The sequence below is a fragment of the Pelodiscus sinensis genome, chromosome 2 (assembly GCF_049634645.1).
Source record: "Pelodiscus sinensis isolate JC-2024 chromosome 2, ASM4963464v1, whole genome shotgun sequence".
Taxonomy (NCBI): domain Eukaryota; kingdom Metazoa; phylum Chordata; order Testudines; family Trionychidae; genus Pelodiscus; species Pelodiscus sinensis.
Window position 1 is genome coordinate 171,458,233 of NC_134712.1, and position 19,635 is coordinate 171,477,867.

The following is a 19,635-nucleotide window of genomic DNA, read 5'->3' on the forward strand; positions in this document are numbered from 1 at the left end:
TTGGGTATTCTCTCTCATGCTGATAACTAGGTAGAAGAACTTCTGGAAAAATACATGGACTCTTACGATATTGTTTTGGTGAAGGATGAATCTCTGGATGTGGCCAACTCCATCCTACAGAAAATCTTGTAAATTGCATCCTGAAGTACCTACACTTCTTCTAATTGAACAACTAGACAGAAGAGCACACTTATGCTGTCTTACATGTGGCTATTATTCATATTGTTTTCTGAACTGTTGTACTTCTTAAATGTAAAATTTTTGGATCATCATTTTGGCATCTAAAAGTAATATTCAGAATCCTGGTCAACTGGATGCTTCTTTACTGCTCTTATACCATCCCTCATCACACACCTCTGCTGTTTTAACAGATGCGATTAACTTTACTGCTTAGAGGACATTACAATTTCTGTTCTTTTAATTATGCATATGAGAGGGATGTTTTAGAATTTAAGATGTAAACATTCTACAGATAGCTAACATGCAGGGATATGTGTTGCCTTTTGTACAGTCCTGAGTTCTCAAAGACTGCTATATTCAAGAATTGTAGTTGCACTTTATTGTAGGGGTATTTCCTTAATGTTTCATAGTGTAAGTTTTCATAATATATTTTTCCCTGGTGAAAATGATGCAACATAAAGATGTAGTGCTTCTAACAAAATATTACTGTATGTGGACTATATCACTTTAACATTGCTAAAGTTTACTCTTAACTAAATAGCACTGCTTTATCACTACCCTTGGCAGTTAAGTGTTAGTCACCTGTAAACTTTATTCTTGACTGGCTTTGGGTGTTTTGGCAGCAGTTTTAGAGAACAGCCACCCAAAAAAAAAACCCCTCCCAAGGACGGCTGTAAAATATGGCTAGAAAGTAACTCAAAGAGCAAACGGTTTCCTTTAAAAAAAATTATTTACCCCAAGATCATAAAATGCATGACAGAAGCTTGACCAGAGCATGGACAAAATCAAGGCTGGGGGCTGGATCCAACCAGCTAAGCATCTCTCTGGGCCACCCAGCTGGTTAGCAGAGCATGCACACTTACAGCCAGCAGCATGTTCTGCCGCTCCTCCCTCCACCTTGCTCCATCCTACGGCAGAACTGCTCCCAGGATCCTCCTGCTAGATGTCCAGAGAGGGGAGTGCTAAAGCCAGGGTGTCCTCCTATCCTGTACCCCATCTATGCAGAGCAGGGATCATGGAGAGACAGACACACAGCAGTCTAAAGCATGGATGGTGAGTGACTCAGGAGTACCGGTCTTAAGAGCCAGTGTTTCTAAGATTTCAGTGCTCATGCGCTCTCACACTTCTCCCTTCCCCCACCCCATTCCCTATCTCCACAGACTGAGCATCCAACAACGCAGGACAACTTTCCCTGTCTTAAAGAGACAGCATGTGGCTTCTCTCAGAAACATACCCAGCAGCAGCCAGCACACACACACACTCCTGTCTCTATGCCACACTGACTCAGTCTGTGTCAAAGTCTGTTTCTCCTACAGAGAGTGTCTCTTTCTCACACACACACTCTTTCTGCAGTCTCTAACCCCACCCCTTCCACAGGACCAGGAGCCAGTCCATGACCACATACCAAAATTATTGCCCACCCCCGAGCTTGACCTATGTTTGGGAAAGATACAAGAGACCATCTCGTTGCACGTTCTGTAACCTTCCAAGTAAGGTAGGCTCACCAAACCAAAAAAAGCACAATTACTGTATGATAAACAACCATTCTTTTCTCCAGTACATCCTAAATGGGGATTCAAAAATATTTCCGTAAGGCAGGCTGGATGTCAAAGTGCCACTTTCCTTCTTTGATCTCTTATTCCTGGGGGAATTCTGCACCAAAAAAACCTGCACACTGTATTTTTAAATTCTGCAAAATATTGCATATTGTATTTGTTACAATAACAATCATACTAGTTTCATTTATTTTGGTAATTTATTTCAAAATACCTGTCAGCAAGTATGTCTAATGATACAAAAGCCATTCAGAAAATGTTTTCTGACAAATAGATTCTTTACTAGATGTATTAAGGTAGAACTTGTAGTTTGAGTAATAATTCATTTAAAGATATATTTCCTGCAACCCTCAGACTGCAACAGCTTGGGGGAATCAGGTAATGGGGGAGTGGAGGGAGAGTCAAATAATTGTTGAGAAAGCAACTGGGAGTGACTTAAAGAGTTGCTGGGTGCAGGCAGGAGAAAAATTGAACAGGATTTTTGTGGGGGGAGACTCAGACTCATAGACTTTAAGGTCAGAAGGGACCATTATGATCATCTAGTCTGACCCCCTGCACAGTGCAGGCCACAATCTCACCCACCCCTCCTAGAATAATCCTCTCACTTATATCTCAGATATTGAAGCCTTCAAATACTTAAGACCCCAAGATGCAGAGAATCCTCCAGCTGTGATCTGTTCCCCATGCTACAGAGGAAGGCAAAAAACCTCCAGGGCCTCTGCCACTCTACCCTGGAGGAAAATTCCTTCCCGACCCCAAATATGACGATCAGCTAAACCCTGAGCATGTGGGCAAGACTCATCAGCCAGACACCCAGAAAGTTCTCTATAGTAACTCCTATCATCCCTCCATTGACCTATTTCCCACTGATAACGAATGGTCAATTAGTTACCAAAATCATGTTATCTCAGAGATGTGACCCTGGCCGACCCCCATGCCTCTCAATCAAGTCAGGCATATCTGCCCCTTTTCCCTGAGGTGCCAGATCCCCATTCCCAGTTGGCCCTCATCCAAGTCTGTTCCTCCAGTGCCATGTGCCCCATGCTGTCCAATCCCCCACTTTATCCCTTACTTCCTCACCTGGTCACATGGGTAGAGCACTGTGAGGAATGCAGACTTTTCTCCCTCGCTGTGGCTAGCTGCTTCTGAACAGGAGTGGCTGCCCTCTGTTCTGGCACAACAGCAGGTCTTGGTGGGCAAAAGACATAACCACAACAGAATATTTTCTGCTGGGGAAATGAATTTTGCAGTGGCGCAGAGTTCACCCAGGAATAATCTCTTACTATCGCTGTCACCCACAATCTCACAAATACGGAAAATTAAGACTTAAGTACTCAAGTATTTTTAGGTGTCTTTTTGGGTTGGTGGGTTTTTTTGTTTGCTTATTTTTTAAACTATGACAGTCTTTATGCTGTTGGCTAGAAACAAGAACGACCATTGTACAAGAAGGCAACTGCCTATCCACTACTCATCTGTGGAGCCCAGTCAGCTGTTAAAACACTTCATCTAAAAAAAATGGTGCTATAATTTAAACAGCAATTTTTTATTTATAACTTAACATAGCTACATGGTTTCTTTATTCAAGTTTCAGGGGAAACATTTATTTGTGCTCCAAATTCTTAAATTAAATTTCCACACAGAGCCATTATTTCCTGTCCTCGTTCCCCTACTGGCACTGAATTTAAAATGCCGATTCAACTTTTACTCATTCAGCCTGAATTGGAAAGTAGCATGAGCAATCACACACACAAAGGCTTATTTTTAACTAATTCAGGGCAAAACATAAAAGTGGTTATACTGTAAGTATGAGACAGGAGGAACATGGTGTCCAAACTGACAGCTACTCTCCCCCTCAGCTTGAAGGAGACGCAAAAGGGGATCAGAGGGGCCAGGATGACATAGTTTTCCCTGGTGGCCTCATGGTCATCTTCACTGGATGAGGCAGTGGTGGATACCACCCTGTCCCCTACTTCAATGGACTGTAGAACTCACCAGGAGCTCCTCAGGCATGTCGTCCAAGGTCTCAATCTCCCAGTAGAAGAGGTGGTCGAAGAGTCCAACTTGATTGTGGATGTTCTTTCACGTGAGCATCCAGCAAGGGCAGCCTTGCTTCTCATTATTAAGTCCATTCAGACCACCACAAAGGTGCTTTGGCAGAATCTGACCTCTCTTGTGCTCATGGCCAAAGGGGAGGAGAGGCACTGCTTTGTGCCACAGAGGGGATATGATCACCTCTACATCTACTCCCAGCCAGGCCTGTTGGTGAAGAACATGTTAAACCAGTAAGAGCGTGAAGGGCAATCTGGTCCTGGCCCAAAAAATAAGGACTCTAAAATGCTGGACCTAAAATTCAGGCGCAAAGTCTATTTGGCTGAAAGTCTTGAACTATCAGGCACTCCTCAGTCACTATTGCCTTCAACTCCTGGAACACCCTCTCCAAATTCCTGTAGCCTCCTCCGTACAAACTGCTGGTAAGTCACATATTGGAATGCACATGAACAATCACTCAAAGAAGAAAGAACGGTTACTTACCTTTTGTAACTGTTGTTCTTCGAGGTATGTTGCTCATGTCCATTCCAGACCCTCCTGCCTCCTCTGTTGGACTGTTCCGGCAGTCAGGTTGGAAGTGAGAGTCAGGTCGGCAGGGGTACATATACGATGCCGGGATGCATCACCATTGGGAGCACCACAGTTGACCCGACAAGTACAGCTAGGGAAAATTCTTCAGACGATCATACAAATTGTGCATTCACACACACATTGGAATGGACATGTGCCACATTTCTCAAAGACCAAGTTGCAAAAAGGTAAGTAACCATTCTTTTTAACTTGATCCCCCAATTCAGTTCTCTTCTGTAAATTCATCCAGGCTCAGATACTTGAGACCATCTCTCAAAAGTGTCTTCCCAAGCAGGGGTGGGAGACCACTCAAATGTTTCCGTGCTACTGAGCATACACGCTAAGATTAAACAAGTCAGAGAGGAAGAATAAGTAAAACTCAGTGAGACACTGCCGTGGGGCTGGCTATGAATACAACGCAAAATTGCTTCCCAGTAGGTGAGGGACTTCCATTTACTGTACTATCATTAAAGTGACAATGACTTGTCTTTTTGACAGAACTATTACAAAAATCTGGCTATCGGTATACACTTATCTAGTACTTCTCCCTATTTGACATCTTCATTTGCAGAACAGTTTTACTATTCTGATTTAAATAGAGTTTTCTAGACCAACTGCAGGGGAAATGTGTGAAATGATTCTTAAAGGTGACTCACAACAACTCCAGCTGTATTCACAAGATATTCAGACTATCCACTTGTGTCCTCTCTTCCTCAGGGTTCTAGCACTGTGCAAATGATTGTTTGGGTGTACAAAATTGTCTCCAAATTTTCAGTGCCACAAGAATCTCACACAGCCCATGTGTCCAGATCCTTGAAGGTTGCTGTGTAGTTCCTGTGTATCAAAGATACTGTTTGTGAATTATGCAAAAGCAGTATATTTGAACTACAGTTACCAGTGAACAATCTTTGTATTTTGCAAAGAAATAGACGAAACTCTATGCAACACAAGGAACTAAAGCCTTCATAAGAACACTGCTTTTGTAAGAGGGCTGTTTCTATGCTATTGCTTGAGATTCCAACTGCAAATCACCAATACCTTCGATCTTCTACCAGGCATTAAAGGGCTAAAGTTAGTTCATATCAAATTTATCTGTCACGTGGTCTGTCAGGATTTCTTTGTAGCAGCACTTTTAACTAGGGTCCTAGCAGTACAAGGCAAAACCTCAAACATAAACCTGGCTTTCAGTGGGCATAGGGACAATGCACTATTCATTAACATTAATAAAGGTGAAGTATATAGAAGTCATAGGAACTGTGTTTTACAGTACAAGCAAACTTCAAAGTATGTTCTGAACACCCACAGCTAATGGTGAAATGATATGATCAATTTAAGAAACTCCAGATTTTTCAAAAACCCTTTTATTAATACAAAGTAAAAAGGAGAACTATTTGGTTATAGCTCATCAGTGAGAATTATTACACTTAATTACACTCAGTCCAAAGGGGTGTTTTCTCATAAGGGTTTTAGTTCCTATAATGAAACTGTATATAGACTTTATACAGTAATCTTGCATATGATGTAAGGTGTTTATTCTGATCAATACATATTAAGCCCTCCACTCCTTGGCAGGAAAAAGTACAGTATGTGTTGATCAATACTTTATATAAACAAAAGAAAAATTACCCAACCACCCAAAATGATCAAATCCAACAAAAGTTCATAGCATTTTCTGAAATGGGAAAAAAAAATTGCATTTAATTAAAAATATCAGTGTTCCAAATGAGTTTGCCAGAGTGTTTAAAACTAGTACCATTCATGTATGCAGATCAAAGAAAGCATGTATCTCCATTATATGCTGTGAAGAGAAACGTACACTACCTCTCTTTGTACTCTTCTGTGACTAGAGATATACTTCTGTGCGTTGAAGGAAGTTCATGTAATTTTCCAGAAAATACAGTACTTAATTTTATTTCTTATTGGTCAGTTTAAACAACTTACTACATTTACAGATCAACTCTGTGACTGTACCAGTTTTAACATACAGTATACAGAAATCAAATTTAGTATTTATACCTTAGACAGTGCTTTAACAGTCCTCTGAGAATGTTCTAGTTAAATTAGATATAGCAACATGGCAAACCTCTATCACATATACAGTAAAACCCATCGTCACACGTGGACACAACTTAAGAGATACATTTTACTCACAGCTTGCCAGAATTTTCCAATAGCATGTCTAATCATTTACTTATTTGTAATCTACACATCATAGATCCTACTGGAGATTCTTAAAAGGGACTTGTTCAGTTACTGAAAAGTATACTTATTTTTCTAACGGGGTACTACCAGTAGCTCTCTAACCTGTTAATGCAGCAATTTTGTTATTTTGCAGGTATGCTAGTGGGGCATATTTTTCTGTTCGTTTACATACCTGTAAAATTTTAAATACAAAAAGAGGGGATTTTAGTTCTTCAAAAAAAGAATTGTATAGTTTCTACTTTCCATCCAACCAAGTGAAGTATATCATTCAATAATAAAATTGTGATTCTAAGCATAAAAATTAACCAGATTGTTTTCACAACGATGTTTGGTATATACTAAATCACTTTATAAAACCTACACTGAGCTCCCTTATTGCCTTTTTGAAAATGTAATCACCCATTTCAGCTGAAAACCTTTTCTTATACAATAATCCACTTCCTGTATACCACCATCACACATGAAGAGTTGTGTACAAACATCCCTTCAAATATACACACAGAACTTCAAACATCTTCCAACACACAGTGACACGTCAGCTCACTGTTGTTCCTTTTTTGTTTGTTTTACAGTTCATCATGCCCCTCTGTGGTCTCTTGGTCTTTCAGTTTGAATTCTTCAGCTGTGATCTTGCCATCTCCATTTCGGTCCTGATTTGTGAACATATTTTTAACAATCTTTTCAGAGTCAAAACCAGGAGCTAGTTTTCCTTTGCCAGAATCAACCTGAGCTTGAATATATTCTGAAAACTAGAGAGGAAAAAAAAGGTTATCAATGGGGATATAGTCGGTTAAACGATTAACCAATAAGCAGATGCTTATCGATTAATTCTATTGGCTACATGCAGGCCCCAGCTCTCCCTCACGGCTCTGCCAGTACGTTTTTTAGCAGTCTGGCAGGAATTAGAACTAGCCCATAACATGAATGGATGGATAGCAGTGTTCCCTGTAAGCTGAGTGCTTGGGTCACCAACCAAGAGAGATTCAAATGCTGCCTAGCTAATTAGCAGAATGGCCACAGCTGGTAGCGTGTGTGTCTACTGGTAGGCCATATCCACAAATACCTCAGTGCACACATAACAAAATCTATTCTCTGTATATGGATGGAAAAAAATGAGAGAAAATACTGATACCCAGGCATATCTATGCAGTGCTTGTCCACAACGGAAAACAACTACTACTGACTAACATGATGTTGAGCTTCAGTCATAGGCCCTGATAGCCAAGCAACTTTCCACCAGGGTCTAGGAAGCCAGCCTTCCCCCTGGGCTCCTTGCTGCAGACACCCCTGCCCTGGTCTGCAGCTTCCCTTTTATCAGAATCGGCTGTGCCCTAATTATCTGTAGTTTCCCTTGTGGCTGTCTACCACCCAGCCTACTTATCTGCAGCCTCTACTGCAGCTACCTACCATGCAGCCTTCCTAGGCTGATTTTAGGGCCAATACATGGCAGATGCCCCATCAGTTCTGATATGCAATGTCTATTACATCTATTCTGTAGACAAGAGCCCTGTAAGAGTAGGAGTGGAACAGCTACAGGAGATAGGAGGAAAATTAAAGAGAAAGGGAGGAAGGGATAATAGGAAGGCGAAAAAAAGAGGAAAAACAAATGTATTCTTTTAACCACTTGTCTTTCTGCATTTTGATAGCTCATATTGTTTTTTTAATTTAACATGTACATTTAATTTAAAATGTCAGCTTTCTATTAACTTGGTAATAACCATAGCCTACACTGGATAACTTCCAAAACCTGGCTTATTCCTGAGCTTGATGGTAGCAGAGCTAAGAAAAAAAATCTATGCAAATAGTTTTGCCCCTGAACTTACCTCCTCCAGAAACACTTCTCCATTATTATCTTTGTCGATTTCTTCAAAGAGATTTGGAGAGACATCACCATGCCAGACAAACATGTAGCCATCAGGTAAGCCAGACACTAGTTCAAGCAGTTCAATGTCAAAAACTAATACGGCGCTACCAGGAACTTCTCCTTCTGTCACAACAAATGGCACAGTTAAGTATTAACTTTGTTATATGGCAAAGCACAATTTTTAGTTTTTTTCCCCCCCCACAGTTAAAAAGTATCTATTAAAAGTACAACAACAAATGCTTCACTTCCAATCCAAGCCCAACAAAATCATTGGGAGATTTTTCCTTAACTTCGGTAGGCACTGGATCATGCCATATATAAACAGCAAATAGGGTTTAGACCTAGCAATTAGGGATGTAGCAATTACGTGTAATCAGCTAATCAAGTAGTTGATGGAATTTCCATCAACTACTCAATTGGTCAATAAGGGGGAAAACTGCAGAACCACAGCAGTGTTAGCTCCTGGCCCCGGGAGCTAACCCCGCTGCGGCCCTGCCTTTTAAATGTATTAAGAGCCGTCAGGGCGTAACAGGGGGATGGGTGTGAGCTGGAAATCAGGTGATTCACGGCTTGTGCCCAGTCCCAGATACTGCGCCTCTGCTTTCTAAATGTATTAAGAGCTGCCAGGACAGCTGATTCCTGACTCGCTCCCTCACTGCACCTGTCCTTTTTAAATGTATTAGGAGCCTAGTGACTCTTAATACATTTTAGAAGGAGAGGTGCAGGGGGAAGGGAACGAGAGTTAACCGGGAATCAGCTGATTCCCAGCTCACTCCTGGTCCCCTGCTACTCATCTACCTCCCCTACCCCTGCAACTGGTGCTGAAGGAAACCAGCTTTTAAGCTGGCTTCAGCTCCCCCGCTTGCTGCTTCTCTCTGATAGAAGCAGCAGGGGGGGGAGGGGAAGCGACTAGTCAAGTCACTACTCAACTACTTAATAAGCACATGCTCATTGGGTAGTCGACTAATCATGTATATCCCTACTTGTGACGTGAACGGGTAATTTTAATGGATGATGCTTACCAGGTAACGGTAAACCAGTACCCAGGAGCAGCCCCCTGCCCACAGGGTCCCCCCATAGGGCTTCCAGCTCCCAGCCAATGCAGGCCTGAAACTGGCAGCCCCACACGGGGCTGGAAAGGGGCCCCTCTGTCGCAGTTAGCAGCTGCTCCGGCTGGGCTGGAGCAGCCCCTGACTGCAGCAGGAGGGTGGGGGAGCTGCTCACACGCACCCATGGCAAGCTGGGAGGCCACTGCATCCCACCTGGGCTGGAGCCGCCCTCCAGCCCAACTCACCTTTTCCTTTATATTTAACTGGTTAACCAACTGAACAGGGTTTTACATCCCCAGTTGGACCATACAATATTTGATCACAGGAGACGCAAACAGCACTACATATTTGCAATAAGTAACATATGTAAAAGTGTCACTTCTCATTTTAAAGGCCCTAAGGAAAGGCACACGCATGTTTAAGTTAAATACTTGAATGGTACTTAAGCAAATTCTTAAGTGCCCTTCCTGAATAGGGATGGTTTCCTGAATTGGTACCTACCCAAGTTTCAATCCAATTATTTTAATAACCACTTAATATAAAATTTAGCCTTTCCATAATAACTGTGTCCCAATTTTTTATTATTAAAAACCAAAAGGTACGTGGCAACTCCATATAGCCTCTAACTACAGATACACGATTGTCTTTGTCTGATACATTTCCTCCCCCGGGACTCATCACTGAGGGGATTGAATTTGTAAGATTTTGTTTATTTTTAAAAGGAAAAATAATCAAAAAGAAAAGTCTGTTCCAAAACAAATAAAGGAGTCCCACCAGACAGTTTAAAAAACCAATATATTCGTACACATGCTAGCATTTATTTCACACCATATATCCAATGTAATCTCAATAATGGCAAATACCAACAATACATAATTGTATACATTCTTCAAATACATGATGAGTTTTTCATTAATAATTGTATAGCAGTTATCCTGGATTCACATAGAAATCAAAACGGTATTCAATTAATCTCTCAATTTTATTTGACATCTAACTCCGTGTGATACCTGAGGCTGAATCTTTATGTAACAGAAGTGGTTTATGTTCTTTAGGAAGCCAAATCAGAATAAGCTGCAGTGAGGCAGCCTGTCCCTTCAGAACCTAGAATTTAATATCATTAGGGCACCATTCTTCAAGTTCTTTTAATTGCACAAGCCAATAACAACTCCATGTACTGAGGACTGAAAGTCCTCTGGAATGTCTAGGTTTCATAACTAATTCCTGGAGCCTAATCATTCCAAATTAAAGTTTCAATCCCACAAAGTTCCTTGAGCACATAATTCTATCCTATGCATAACTACTGCAACTCCAAATGTATTATGCACATGTACAGGTGAAACTGCAGGCCCAAGTACAAAATTATCATAATGCCTAACTTTTAGCACCTAGAAAAATGACTGGGATTCACAAAGGCTGGATTCAGCAGCTAGATCCCCTATGCAATGGATGGGAAGAGACAAGCACTTACGGATGAGATTCACAAGAGGCAGCACACTGAGCAGGAGTATCACCTGAACTAACCACTGCGAGACACAAAGGCAAGAGGCTTGGCCCAAGCCCTGTCCTTTGCAAGGGAATTAGGAGTCTAAATCCAGAGTGCAGGAAGCCATGGATAGCTGGTTAGGATTCACAGCTGTGAACCCTCTTCCTGGAATCAGGCATTTAAGGCATTTCTTGCAAGAAACAATGGAGGATAAGCTCCTCATAACATTGGGCCCTGTGGTTAAGGAACTCACCTGGGAGTTCCTCACTCAAATAGCAATCAAGTGCCTATGGCCAGCACTAACTCAACCTTCTAGGTCTAGTATAAAGTACACAACTCCAGCTATGTAAAATATGTAGCTGGAGTTGGCTTACCTTAAGACAGTGGTCTCCAACATTTTTAAACCTAAAATCACTTTTTAAATCTCCAAACAGGCGAAGATCTACCACCCCGCCCCTTCCTTGAAGCCCCGCCTCTTCCTTGAAGCCCCACCCTCTCTTGCTATCCCCAGCCCTTACTCACACACTCTGATAAACAGTTTATTTTTAAATTATGCGATGTATAAAATTAAAATCACGTGTTTATAGTTATGAAATAAATGGTCTGTTTTTTATTCATGCTATTTAAATCTAAAATGAAGCATTTATAATTTTGTGGGGACAGAGTTTTGCGGCGGGGGGCAGGGAAGAGGGAACAGGGTGCTGGGAGGGCAGAGGACAGGGTTCTGTAGCAGGGGCCAGAGTGCCAGTGGGGACAGGTTTCTGCAGCTGGGGACAGGGTGCCAGTGGGGACAGGAATGGGGTCAGAGCTCTGTAGCTGGGAACACGGGAGTGAAAACAGAATTCTGTGGCTGGGGACAAGGGAGTGGGGACAGAATTCTGTGGCTGGGGACAGGGGAGTGGGGACAGGGAGTGGGGACAGCATTCTGTAGCTGGGAGTGGGGGCTGGGGAGTGGGGTGCCAGTGGAGGCAGAGAGTCCCTTGCATCTGCCTCCTCCCAAGATTCCCCCCCCCCCCCGAGGGAAACCAGCACGTGCCTGCCTCGGGGCAGACCCTCCCGCGTGCACGCCTCCCCCAGGGCTGACTCACCCCTCCTGTGCAGTGCAGGGAGCTGATGCTCCCTCCCGTAGTACACCCGGCAGAGCAGCTAGCGCTACTTCCGGAATCTCCGGAAGTGGCGCTAAGCTGCGGGACTTCTGTCCATCCCAGGGAAGCCTAAACTACCTCCATTTTCACTTGAGGTAGGTAGTGGGGCTTCTCGGGGGTGGGAGGGAAATGGGGGCGGGGCGGACAGGACGCCTCATGATTGACCAGTCGATCGCAATCGACCTGTTGGTGACCACGGCCTTAAGATGAGCTAAGCAACATATTCACAGAGGGAGGCCGACGGGGGCAAACATTCCCATTGGCTTCCTCACGACTACATGGAGTACTGGCGCTGACCAGAGCTGATCTCAGCATTCAATTTAGCGGGTCTTAACTAGACCCGCTAAATCAAACACCAGACGATTGATCTCCAGCAGCGCAAGTGAAGTTTAGAACACCAAACTGTAGTTGACTACACAATTAACCGATAAGCCTGGGCTTATCAGTTAATTTTATCGACTAGACACACTCCCTCCCCCCGCCCCCTTGATACCTCTGTGTCATAGGCAGTAAGGAGTGGGGGAGGCGGGCGCCAATATGCATGGGGAGCCGACTCTGCCAAGCCACCTGCCCCGCCCCCCACTGTTTCCCACAGAACAGCAGTGGGGGAGGGGGCAGGCAGGAGCCAGCATGCACAGGGAGCTGGCTTTTAAGCCGCCTCTCCACATGTGCTGGTTCCCTAGAGCCACCAGTCCTCATAGAGGCAGCAGGGGGAGGAAGGGCAGGCGGAGCTAGTGATTGTGGGGAGCCAGCCACCTGCCCTCCCCAGCACTGCTGCCTCTGATAGAGAGGCAGAAGTGTGAGGTGGGTAGGAGGGCAGGTAGGAGCTGGAACACATGGGAAGTGGCTTTCAAGCCGGCTCACTGTGCATATCAACTCCTATGAAGCTGCCTGCCCCCCGGGCTTCTGCCTCATTATCAGAGGTAGTGGGGGAATGGGGGAGGTGAAAGCTGGTACTTGCAGAGAGGCCGCTTTTAAGCCAGATCCCTGTAAGCACCAGCTCCCTTCTACCCGGTCCCGCACATAAACATATAACTGTTAAAATTTCAAACAGTTACATGTTTACACATATACCCAATAGTTAACATCCATGGTCAAGATGTCATCTAAGCCACCTTGTGAATATAGCCTATAGTGCCAGCAGCATTCCATTAACACGAAGCACCATTCCTAACAAAATGTGCGTGCCTGCACTTGGTGGTGTCCTCTGGCAATCAGCCCACTGGTCAGAAAGTCACATTTTCAAAGCTGTATTCTTGAAGGTGGAAAGTTTGTGTCAACCAAACACTTCTTTGTTAAATTACTAACATGGCACACACTCCAAAGAGAGTGCTTTAATACTGTTAGATCATTTTAAAAGTGTAAAAAAAATGTTTTAAAATAATATCTTTCCTTACATTTTCAAAGCCAGTCTTACCCTCCTGCCCAAGAAATAATGAAAAAGACGACTAATAACACATATACTTCAGTAACTTTGTAGTGTCTATTAGATTTAACTTACTTACCAACACCAGCTTCTCCATAACCAAGATGTGGTGGAATAACAACTGTACGCCTCTCTCCAACACACATATCTCTAAGACCCATGTCCATCCCCAAAACAACCTGTCCAAGTCCCAAAACTATATTATATGTTTTACCAAGACTAACCCTGAAAAATAAAAACAATAAAAATGTCATTACTTCCAAGTTAACAAACTGTACAGTTTCTATATGAAAGACCCATTGAGGCCAAAATCAAGTTTACCCTTAATGCTAAACGCTTCTAAACAGCCAAGTAAAGATGTTAAGTATCAGGTAATTGACTAATCAAATAGTTGATGCATTTTGCACTGACTATTCAATTAGTCGATAGGGTACCTCCGCCTTTGAAGTGTAGAAACAGCCCTATCAACTTCAAAGGCTTTCGCCTGTGTGGAGCCCGGGGTCAGCTGGGGATTCCCTTGCTGATCCTGGGCTCCACGTGGCACTGCCACTTTGAAATGCCACGAGGAGCCTGACACCGTGCTCACCACAGCATTTCAAAGCAGCAGCACTGCACAGAGCCCAGGGTCAGCTGGGAACTCCCACGCGGCACTGCTGCTTTAAAACATAGCATGCAGTCTGGGGACACCCCACATGGCCTCAGACTGCACGTGGCTTTTCAAAGCGGCAGCGTTGTGTGGAGCCCGGGATTTGGCCGCAGGCTTCAAGCGGTTCTGCAGCTTTGAAATACCCTCTCCCCCCTACTGGCCTTTATCTGATAGAAGCAGCAAGGGGGGGAAGGGGAGAGAGGGACGACTAGTCGACAATCAAGCATTTGCTTATCGGATAGTCAACTAGTCCTTCACATCCTAATGCCAAGTGGTATATTTGCTGAAATAACAGGTGCTATGGTCTCGTGAATTAGACCTGGATGATTTCAATCCTCCCCATCAAAACTTCAAAATACCTTGTCATTCAAAAATGGGCTTTTTGCCTTGCAAATATGTTTGGGGCAAAAACACTTTGTAAGCCACATGCCTGATTCTGCAAAGCCTTAAGCACAGGACTAAGTTTTCTCACACGAGGAATGCCCTTGGCTAAATAAATACAGCTGTGATTTCAGAGGAACTTGAAGGAAGCAGGCATCAAACTGCCATTGCAGTTCAATGGAATTTGGCCACTTTCCTTCTGCTCCTTTAAAAATCCCAGTCTACGTGCCCAGTTTATTAGGCAACTAATTTGAATCCCAAGTCAATTTTGAGCTCTTTAATGTTTCTAAGAATTTTGCTAATATTTGAGTCCTATCATGGTATAAATTATGATTTGCTATGGGGGGGGGGAGCGGGAGGGATCTTATTTCTGAGATGTATTTCTATGAAGAAATAAATAAATTATATATATATATATATATATATATATATATATATATATATATATATATATTGTTTGCAATGTTGTAGCTGTGCTGGTCACAGGATATTAGAGAGACATGGGAGGTGAGGTAATATCTTTTATTGGACCAACTTCTGCTGGTGAGAGATTTCCTAAATCTTTCAGTCACTCAGAAGATAATGAATTACACCGCTAGTTGTTTATTAGGTTTCATTTACTTAGCATGCAATAACAGCTTCTCCATGACCAAAAAGGGGCAGAATAATAGCTATTCATCTCTCTGCAATGCACATATCTCTAAGACCCATGCTCATTTACAATATAGCCAATAAAAGATACTACCTCATCTACCTTTTGTCTCTTACCAACACATTCTCTCTCTCTACATATATACAAAAGTTTTTCCTGCCAGGCGACAGAATGATGTCATCACACTCTCAGGCCATGAAAGCAAAAGCAGCCAGAGAAAAGGGGGTTGGGCCAGCATAGCAAGCACAGGGCGCACCCCGCTAGTAATTCTAAAAGGAAAGGTTGCAATCTTAGGACTTTTTACTGGCACCTGCCGCTGCAACATCTGAGTGCCTCTTTTCCTGTCAGTCTCTCTTCCCTTTAGTCATTTTTGGCTCAGTTGTATGACCGAGTACAGAACCTCTATATAGAAAGGATGGATAGTCCAGTGGTCAGGACACTCACCTGTTGCACACAGGTATTCTAAGTGTTAGGGTAGACAGTGCCCTGCAATAGCCTTATAGGCCTGGCTTGATATGTGTAACTGAAGTGGGTGATGTGTCAATAATTGGACTAGGAAGGTAAAGGTATCTGGCTGAGAACAGAATGTCCGTACTAGCTAAGATAAGGGAGAACACTTGCGGAACTGTTTGCAGTGGACAAGATAAATCAGGAATGTGAAGAGAAATTTGTATATGAACGTTGTATGGAAGAACGTGCTGCACAGAGATTGGTTCCTACAAAGCAACCAAGACAATCCCAAAACATGCCATGCAGAGTATGGTAAATGCAATGCAATGTGTAAATGTGTACAAAGGAAGAGGCTTTACAGAGCAAGTTCTATACTGATTCCATCCTATGCTTGGATCTGATCAACTGAGTGTACACCCTATGCCAAATAAATGAATCAGTGACAAAACTGGTATTCAACTGAGTTCTTGGGGAATCCAACAATTCAGGGCAAACTTTAGGGAATTAACTTAAAAAACAATAACAGTCCTGCAGCACTAATAGAACTAACAAAAATGTAAATAGTATCATGAGCTTTTATGGGCACAACCCATTTCTTCTAATGAATGGAGTTAAGGGGTCCAGGTTGCAAAATAAATAGAGAAAGAGAGGGGATGTGGAGGGAAAGAGAAGGAAAAATGGGGAGAAAATTATCAATTAGAGTGTGCAATAAAGCTGACAGAGGGAGTTCTGAGAACTCTTAAGTACCTGGTGCTTGGCTTTTTATGTCATTAGGGCTACGTTTAGACTGCATCCCTTTGTCGACATAGGCTAAATTGCTAATGAAGCAGGGATTTTAATATCCCGCGCTTCATAAGCATAAACATGGTCACCGCTTTTTTTCGAAAAACAGCAGTCTAGACGCGGATCTGTCAAAAATAAACCCTTTTTCGACAGATCCTGTAAACCTCATTTTTTGAGGAATACAGGATCTATCGAAAAAGGATTTATTTTCAACAGATCCATGTCTAGACTGCCTTTTTTTTTTTGTTTCCGAAAAAAACTCAGTTTCAACAAAAAGCAGCAGCCGTGTTTATGCTAATGAAGCACGGGATATTAAAATCCCTGCTTCGTTAACAATTTAGATGTGCTTGATTTGCATCCCTCTGTCGACAGAGAGGTGTAGTCTAGAAACACCCTAGGATATGGAATGTAGCGAGTAATGCCGTTAAAGTCTTTGTTTAAACCTCTATTGCAGGTATCAAACCTGTAAATGAAATTAAGCTCTGCAGCGTCCCTTTTAAGCTGGTTTTTTTAAATTGGCTTGTAATAATATGGTAACTTTGAGATCTATTAGTGAGTGCCCAGGCAAGTTAAAATGTTCCCCAACAGGTTTCTGTGTGTTACCTTTTCAAATATCTGATTTGTGTCCCTTAATCCTTTGTTTGACTGCCCAGTTTGGTCAACATACATGGCAGAATGGCATTGCTGGCACTTGATGGCATAGATCACATTGGTGGATGTGCAGTTGCATGAGCCTCTGATATGGTGGTTTATAGGTCCTGTGATGGTATCTTTTGTATAGACGTGTGGACAGATTAACACCGGAGATAACTGCAGGGGTGAATTCCTGGATGAGTATGTTGGAGGTTTGCTGTGTGGTTGCTGGAAGGAATTTGTTTGAGGTTAGGGGGTTGTCTATAGGCGAGGACTGGCCTTTCCCCCAATGCCTGTGAGATTGAGGGGTCATTTTCCAGGATAGGTTGTAGACTGCTCATTAATGGATCTCAAAGTTACCATATTATTACAAGCCAATTTAAAAAACCAGCTTGAAAGGGAAGTTGCACAGCTGTGTGTGAGAGTGAGAGTGAGAGACACGCTAATAGGGTTGACAGATGATTTAACCATTTTTTTTTACCGGACAGGAGGTGAAAATACCGGACTGCTTGGGTCAATACCGGACACCTGGCAACCATAGTCTCTAAGGTACCACAAGACTACTCGTTTCTAATGAAACACACTAATTCATGTGCATCATCTTCTTTATTGTGGGGACAATTTCTATGTTCCCCTCTCACATCTCTCTTTTTGCAGGTTCCAACTCTCCCTCCTTTCTTTTTTTCTATATGAAAAGATTTTATAGACCTGATCAGACAGGAAAAATAAATGGTTCCCATGAGTATTTTAACATCATTGTCAACATAAGAACAGCCATACTGGGTCAGACCAAAGGTCCATCTAGCCCAGTATCCTGTCTGGCTGACAGTGGCCAATACCAGATGCACAGTGGCCAATACAGTGATCAGAAGGCTTTTCCCTCTCCAAATATCTTTATTGTTTTATATGCTACTCATTTTGACCAGTACTTTCATAGTTATGTGGAATATTTCCTATACCAAGTGACATACTTACGTGGAGTCTAACAATGTGCCATCCAAGAGTGAGGCGTTGTAGTGGTACTTCAAGTAATCCCCTTTCTTACTCAATACTGTGCAGTTGGAAGGTTTGTAATGAGTAGTAATGTTCACAGAGTCCAAAGGGTTATGGAAGTCAATCACATGGATGTCAAAAACCAGTACTGCAGATCCTGGAATCTTTCCTAAATAGTAAGCAATCATATAAGAAGAAAAAAAATGGCAGCTATGCAGTACATACTGACTTCATACTGCACACAGTGAGAATATATAAAACATCTTCTATTGAATATCTCTGCACACAAAACAGACAAGATCCTTGCAATGTAAGACATCTAAAATGCAGAGGATACCAAAGAAAAAGTATATTAACAGTTAATTCAATAATTAAGTAAAACAAAATCAGGGTTTAAAAACTAAGCAGTCTACTTTGCATTTTAATAGCACAGTAAAGCTGGAAGTTTACATTTCCTGGGACCATTTTAACCACTTGATTGGTGCCTCCTCACATACCAAGTTACTATTAAAGCAGTAAAATTGTAATAGAACATCAACACTTCCTCCATGCACAGACAGCTGAATAGCAGTATCCAAGAAATTAAAATGCTTGAAAAATCTTTACCATAACTGTTTGCTTTTCCTGACACCCAAAGTATTTTGTGACTACGTTACCAGCAGCCATAGACACATCTACAGCCACCATTGGGTTTCTCTGCTATAAGTCTAATTCCCAATCAGTACAGTGAAATGCTCTCCCAAAACCAAAATGTTTCCTAAAAAAGTTATTTATTAAAAATAATGGGAAAATCTTTTTAAAACACAAACACACAAAAGTTATTGACTCAAGAAACTGACATAGCCATGCGTTAGTAATACTCTTCCTAGCGGTGAGTGAATTTTCACAAAGGAATTTTAATTGTATGTGATACATACACACATTCTTTGTTGTTACATGCATCCACTGATTACAGAGGCAGCCTAGGTGTCCACAAAACTTGTGGCTGTGAAAAGAATGGGGAAGAAAACTTAACACAGAAGTCCTTTAGCATACATAGTTTATTAAGATCTGCAGGAAACAGGCTCTTACTGCAGAGCTTATAAACTCGCAGACTCCTGACTCTCATTTGTCTGAACCACAGATTATCCAAGTCATTTTCATGTCCCCACTTAAACCACTGAGATGGTATATAATCATATCTAGCTAACTAAAATCATTTTGAAAACTCTGGATCTAAATCTGCCACTTTCATACCCTTTGAAAACAATATTAGTATTCAAAAGAGAGGATAAACACCTCCGAGATTAACCAGTTTTCATTGCTCTGAAGAACAAAGAGCAGACACTTTGCTTTGTATTAGAGACTGTACTGAAATACAACTGAGCTCACCTCTTCCTTCTTCTCCATATCCAAGATGAGGTGGAATTATTATTCTCCTCTTTTCCCCAATGCATACTCCAAGCAAACCTTCATCCATCCCTGCAATCACATAACCTTTCCCAATGTAGGTGTCATATGTATGGTTCCGGGAATAGCTATAAAAAATATGTTGCTTTAGTGACACTACTATCATTATTAGCAGTTTTGT

General features: G+C 42.2%; 2 protein-coding genes across 7 annotated transcripts in view; one reads left to right on the forward strand and one right to left on the reverse strand.

Moving 5' to 3' along the window:
• The window catches only part of NT5C3A (5'-nucleotidase, cytosolic IIIA), a 46,559-nt gene extending 39,376 nt beyond the window's left edge, over positions 1–7,183 (forward strand). For all 5 annotated transcript variants that reach the window (XM_006124043.4, XM_025185149.2, XM_025185145.2 and 2 more), the window contains one exon: positions 31–7,183. In XM_006124043.4, the coding sequence (XP_006124105.1) occupies positions 31–132 (102 nt within the window). In that variant the 3' untranslated portion in view covers positions 133–7,183. The remainder of the gene's footprint in view (positions 1–30) is intronic.
• The window catches only part of FKBP9 (FKBP prolyl isomerase 9), a 53,667-nt gene continuing 40,282 nt past the window's right edge, over positions 6,251–19,635 (reverse strand). For both annotated transcript variants that reach the window (XM_075921772.1, XM_075921771.1), the window contains exons 6-10: positions 19,437–19,582; positions 18,048–18,234; positions 13,607–13,752; positions 8,381–8,544; positions 6,251–7,306 (exon numbers count right to left, since the gene is read on the reverse strand). In XM_075921772.1, the coding sequence (XP_075777887.1) occupies positions 7,124–7,306; positions 8,381–8,544; positions 13,607–13,752; positions 18,048–18,234; positions 19,437–19,582 (826 nt within the window). In that variant the 3' untranslated portion in view covers positions 6,251–7,123. The remainder of the gene's footprint in view (positions 7,307–8,380; positions 8,545–13,606; positions 13,753–18,047; positions 18,235–19,436; positions 19,583–19,635) is intronic.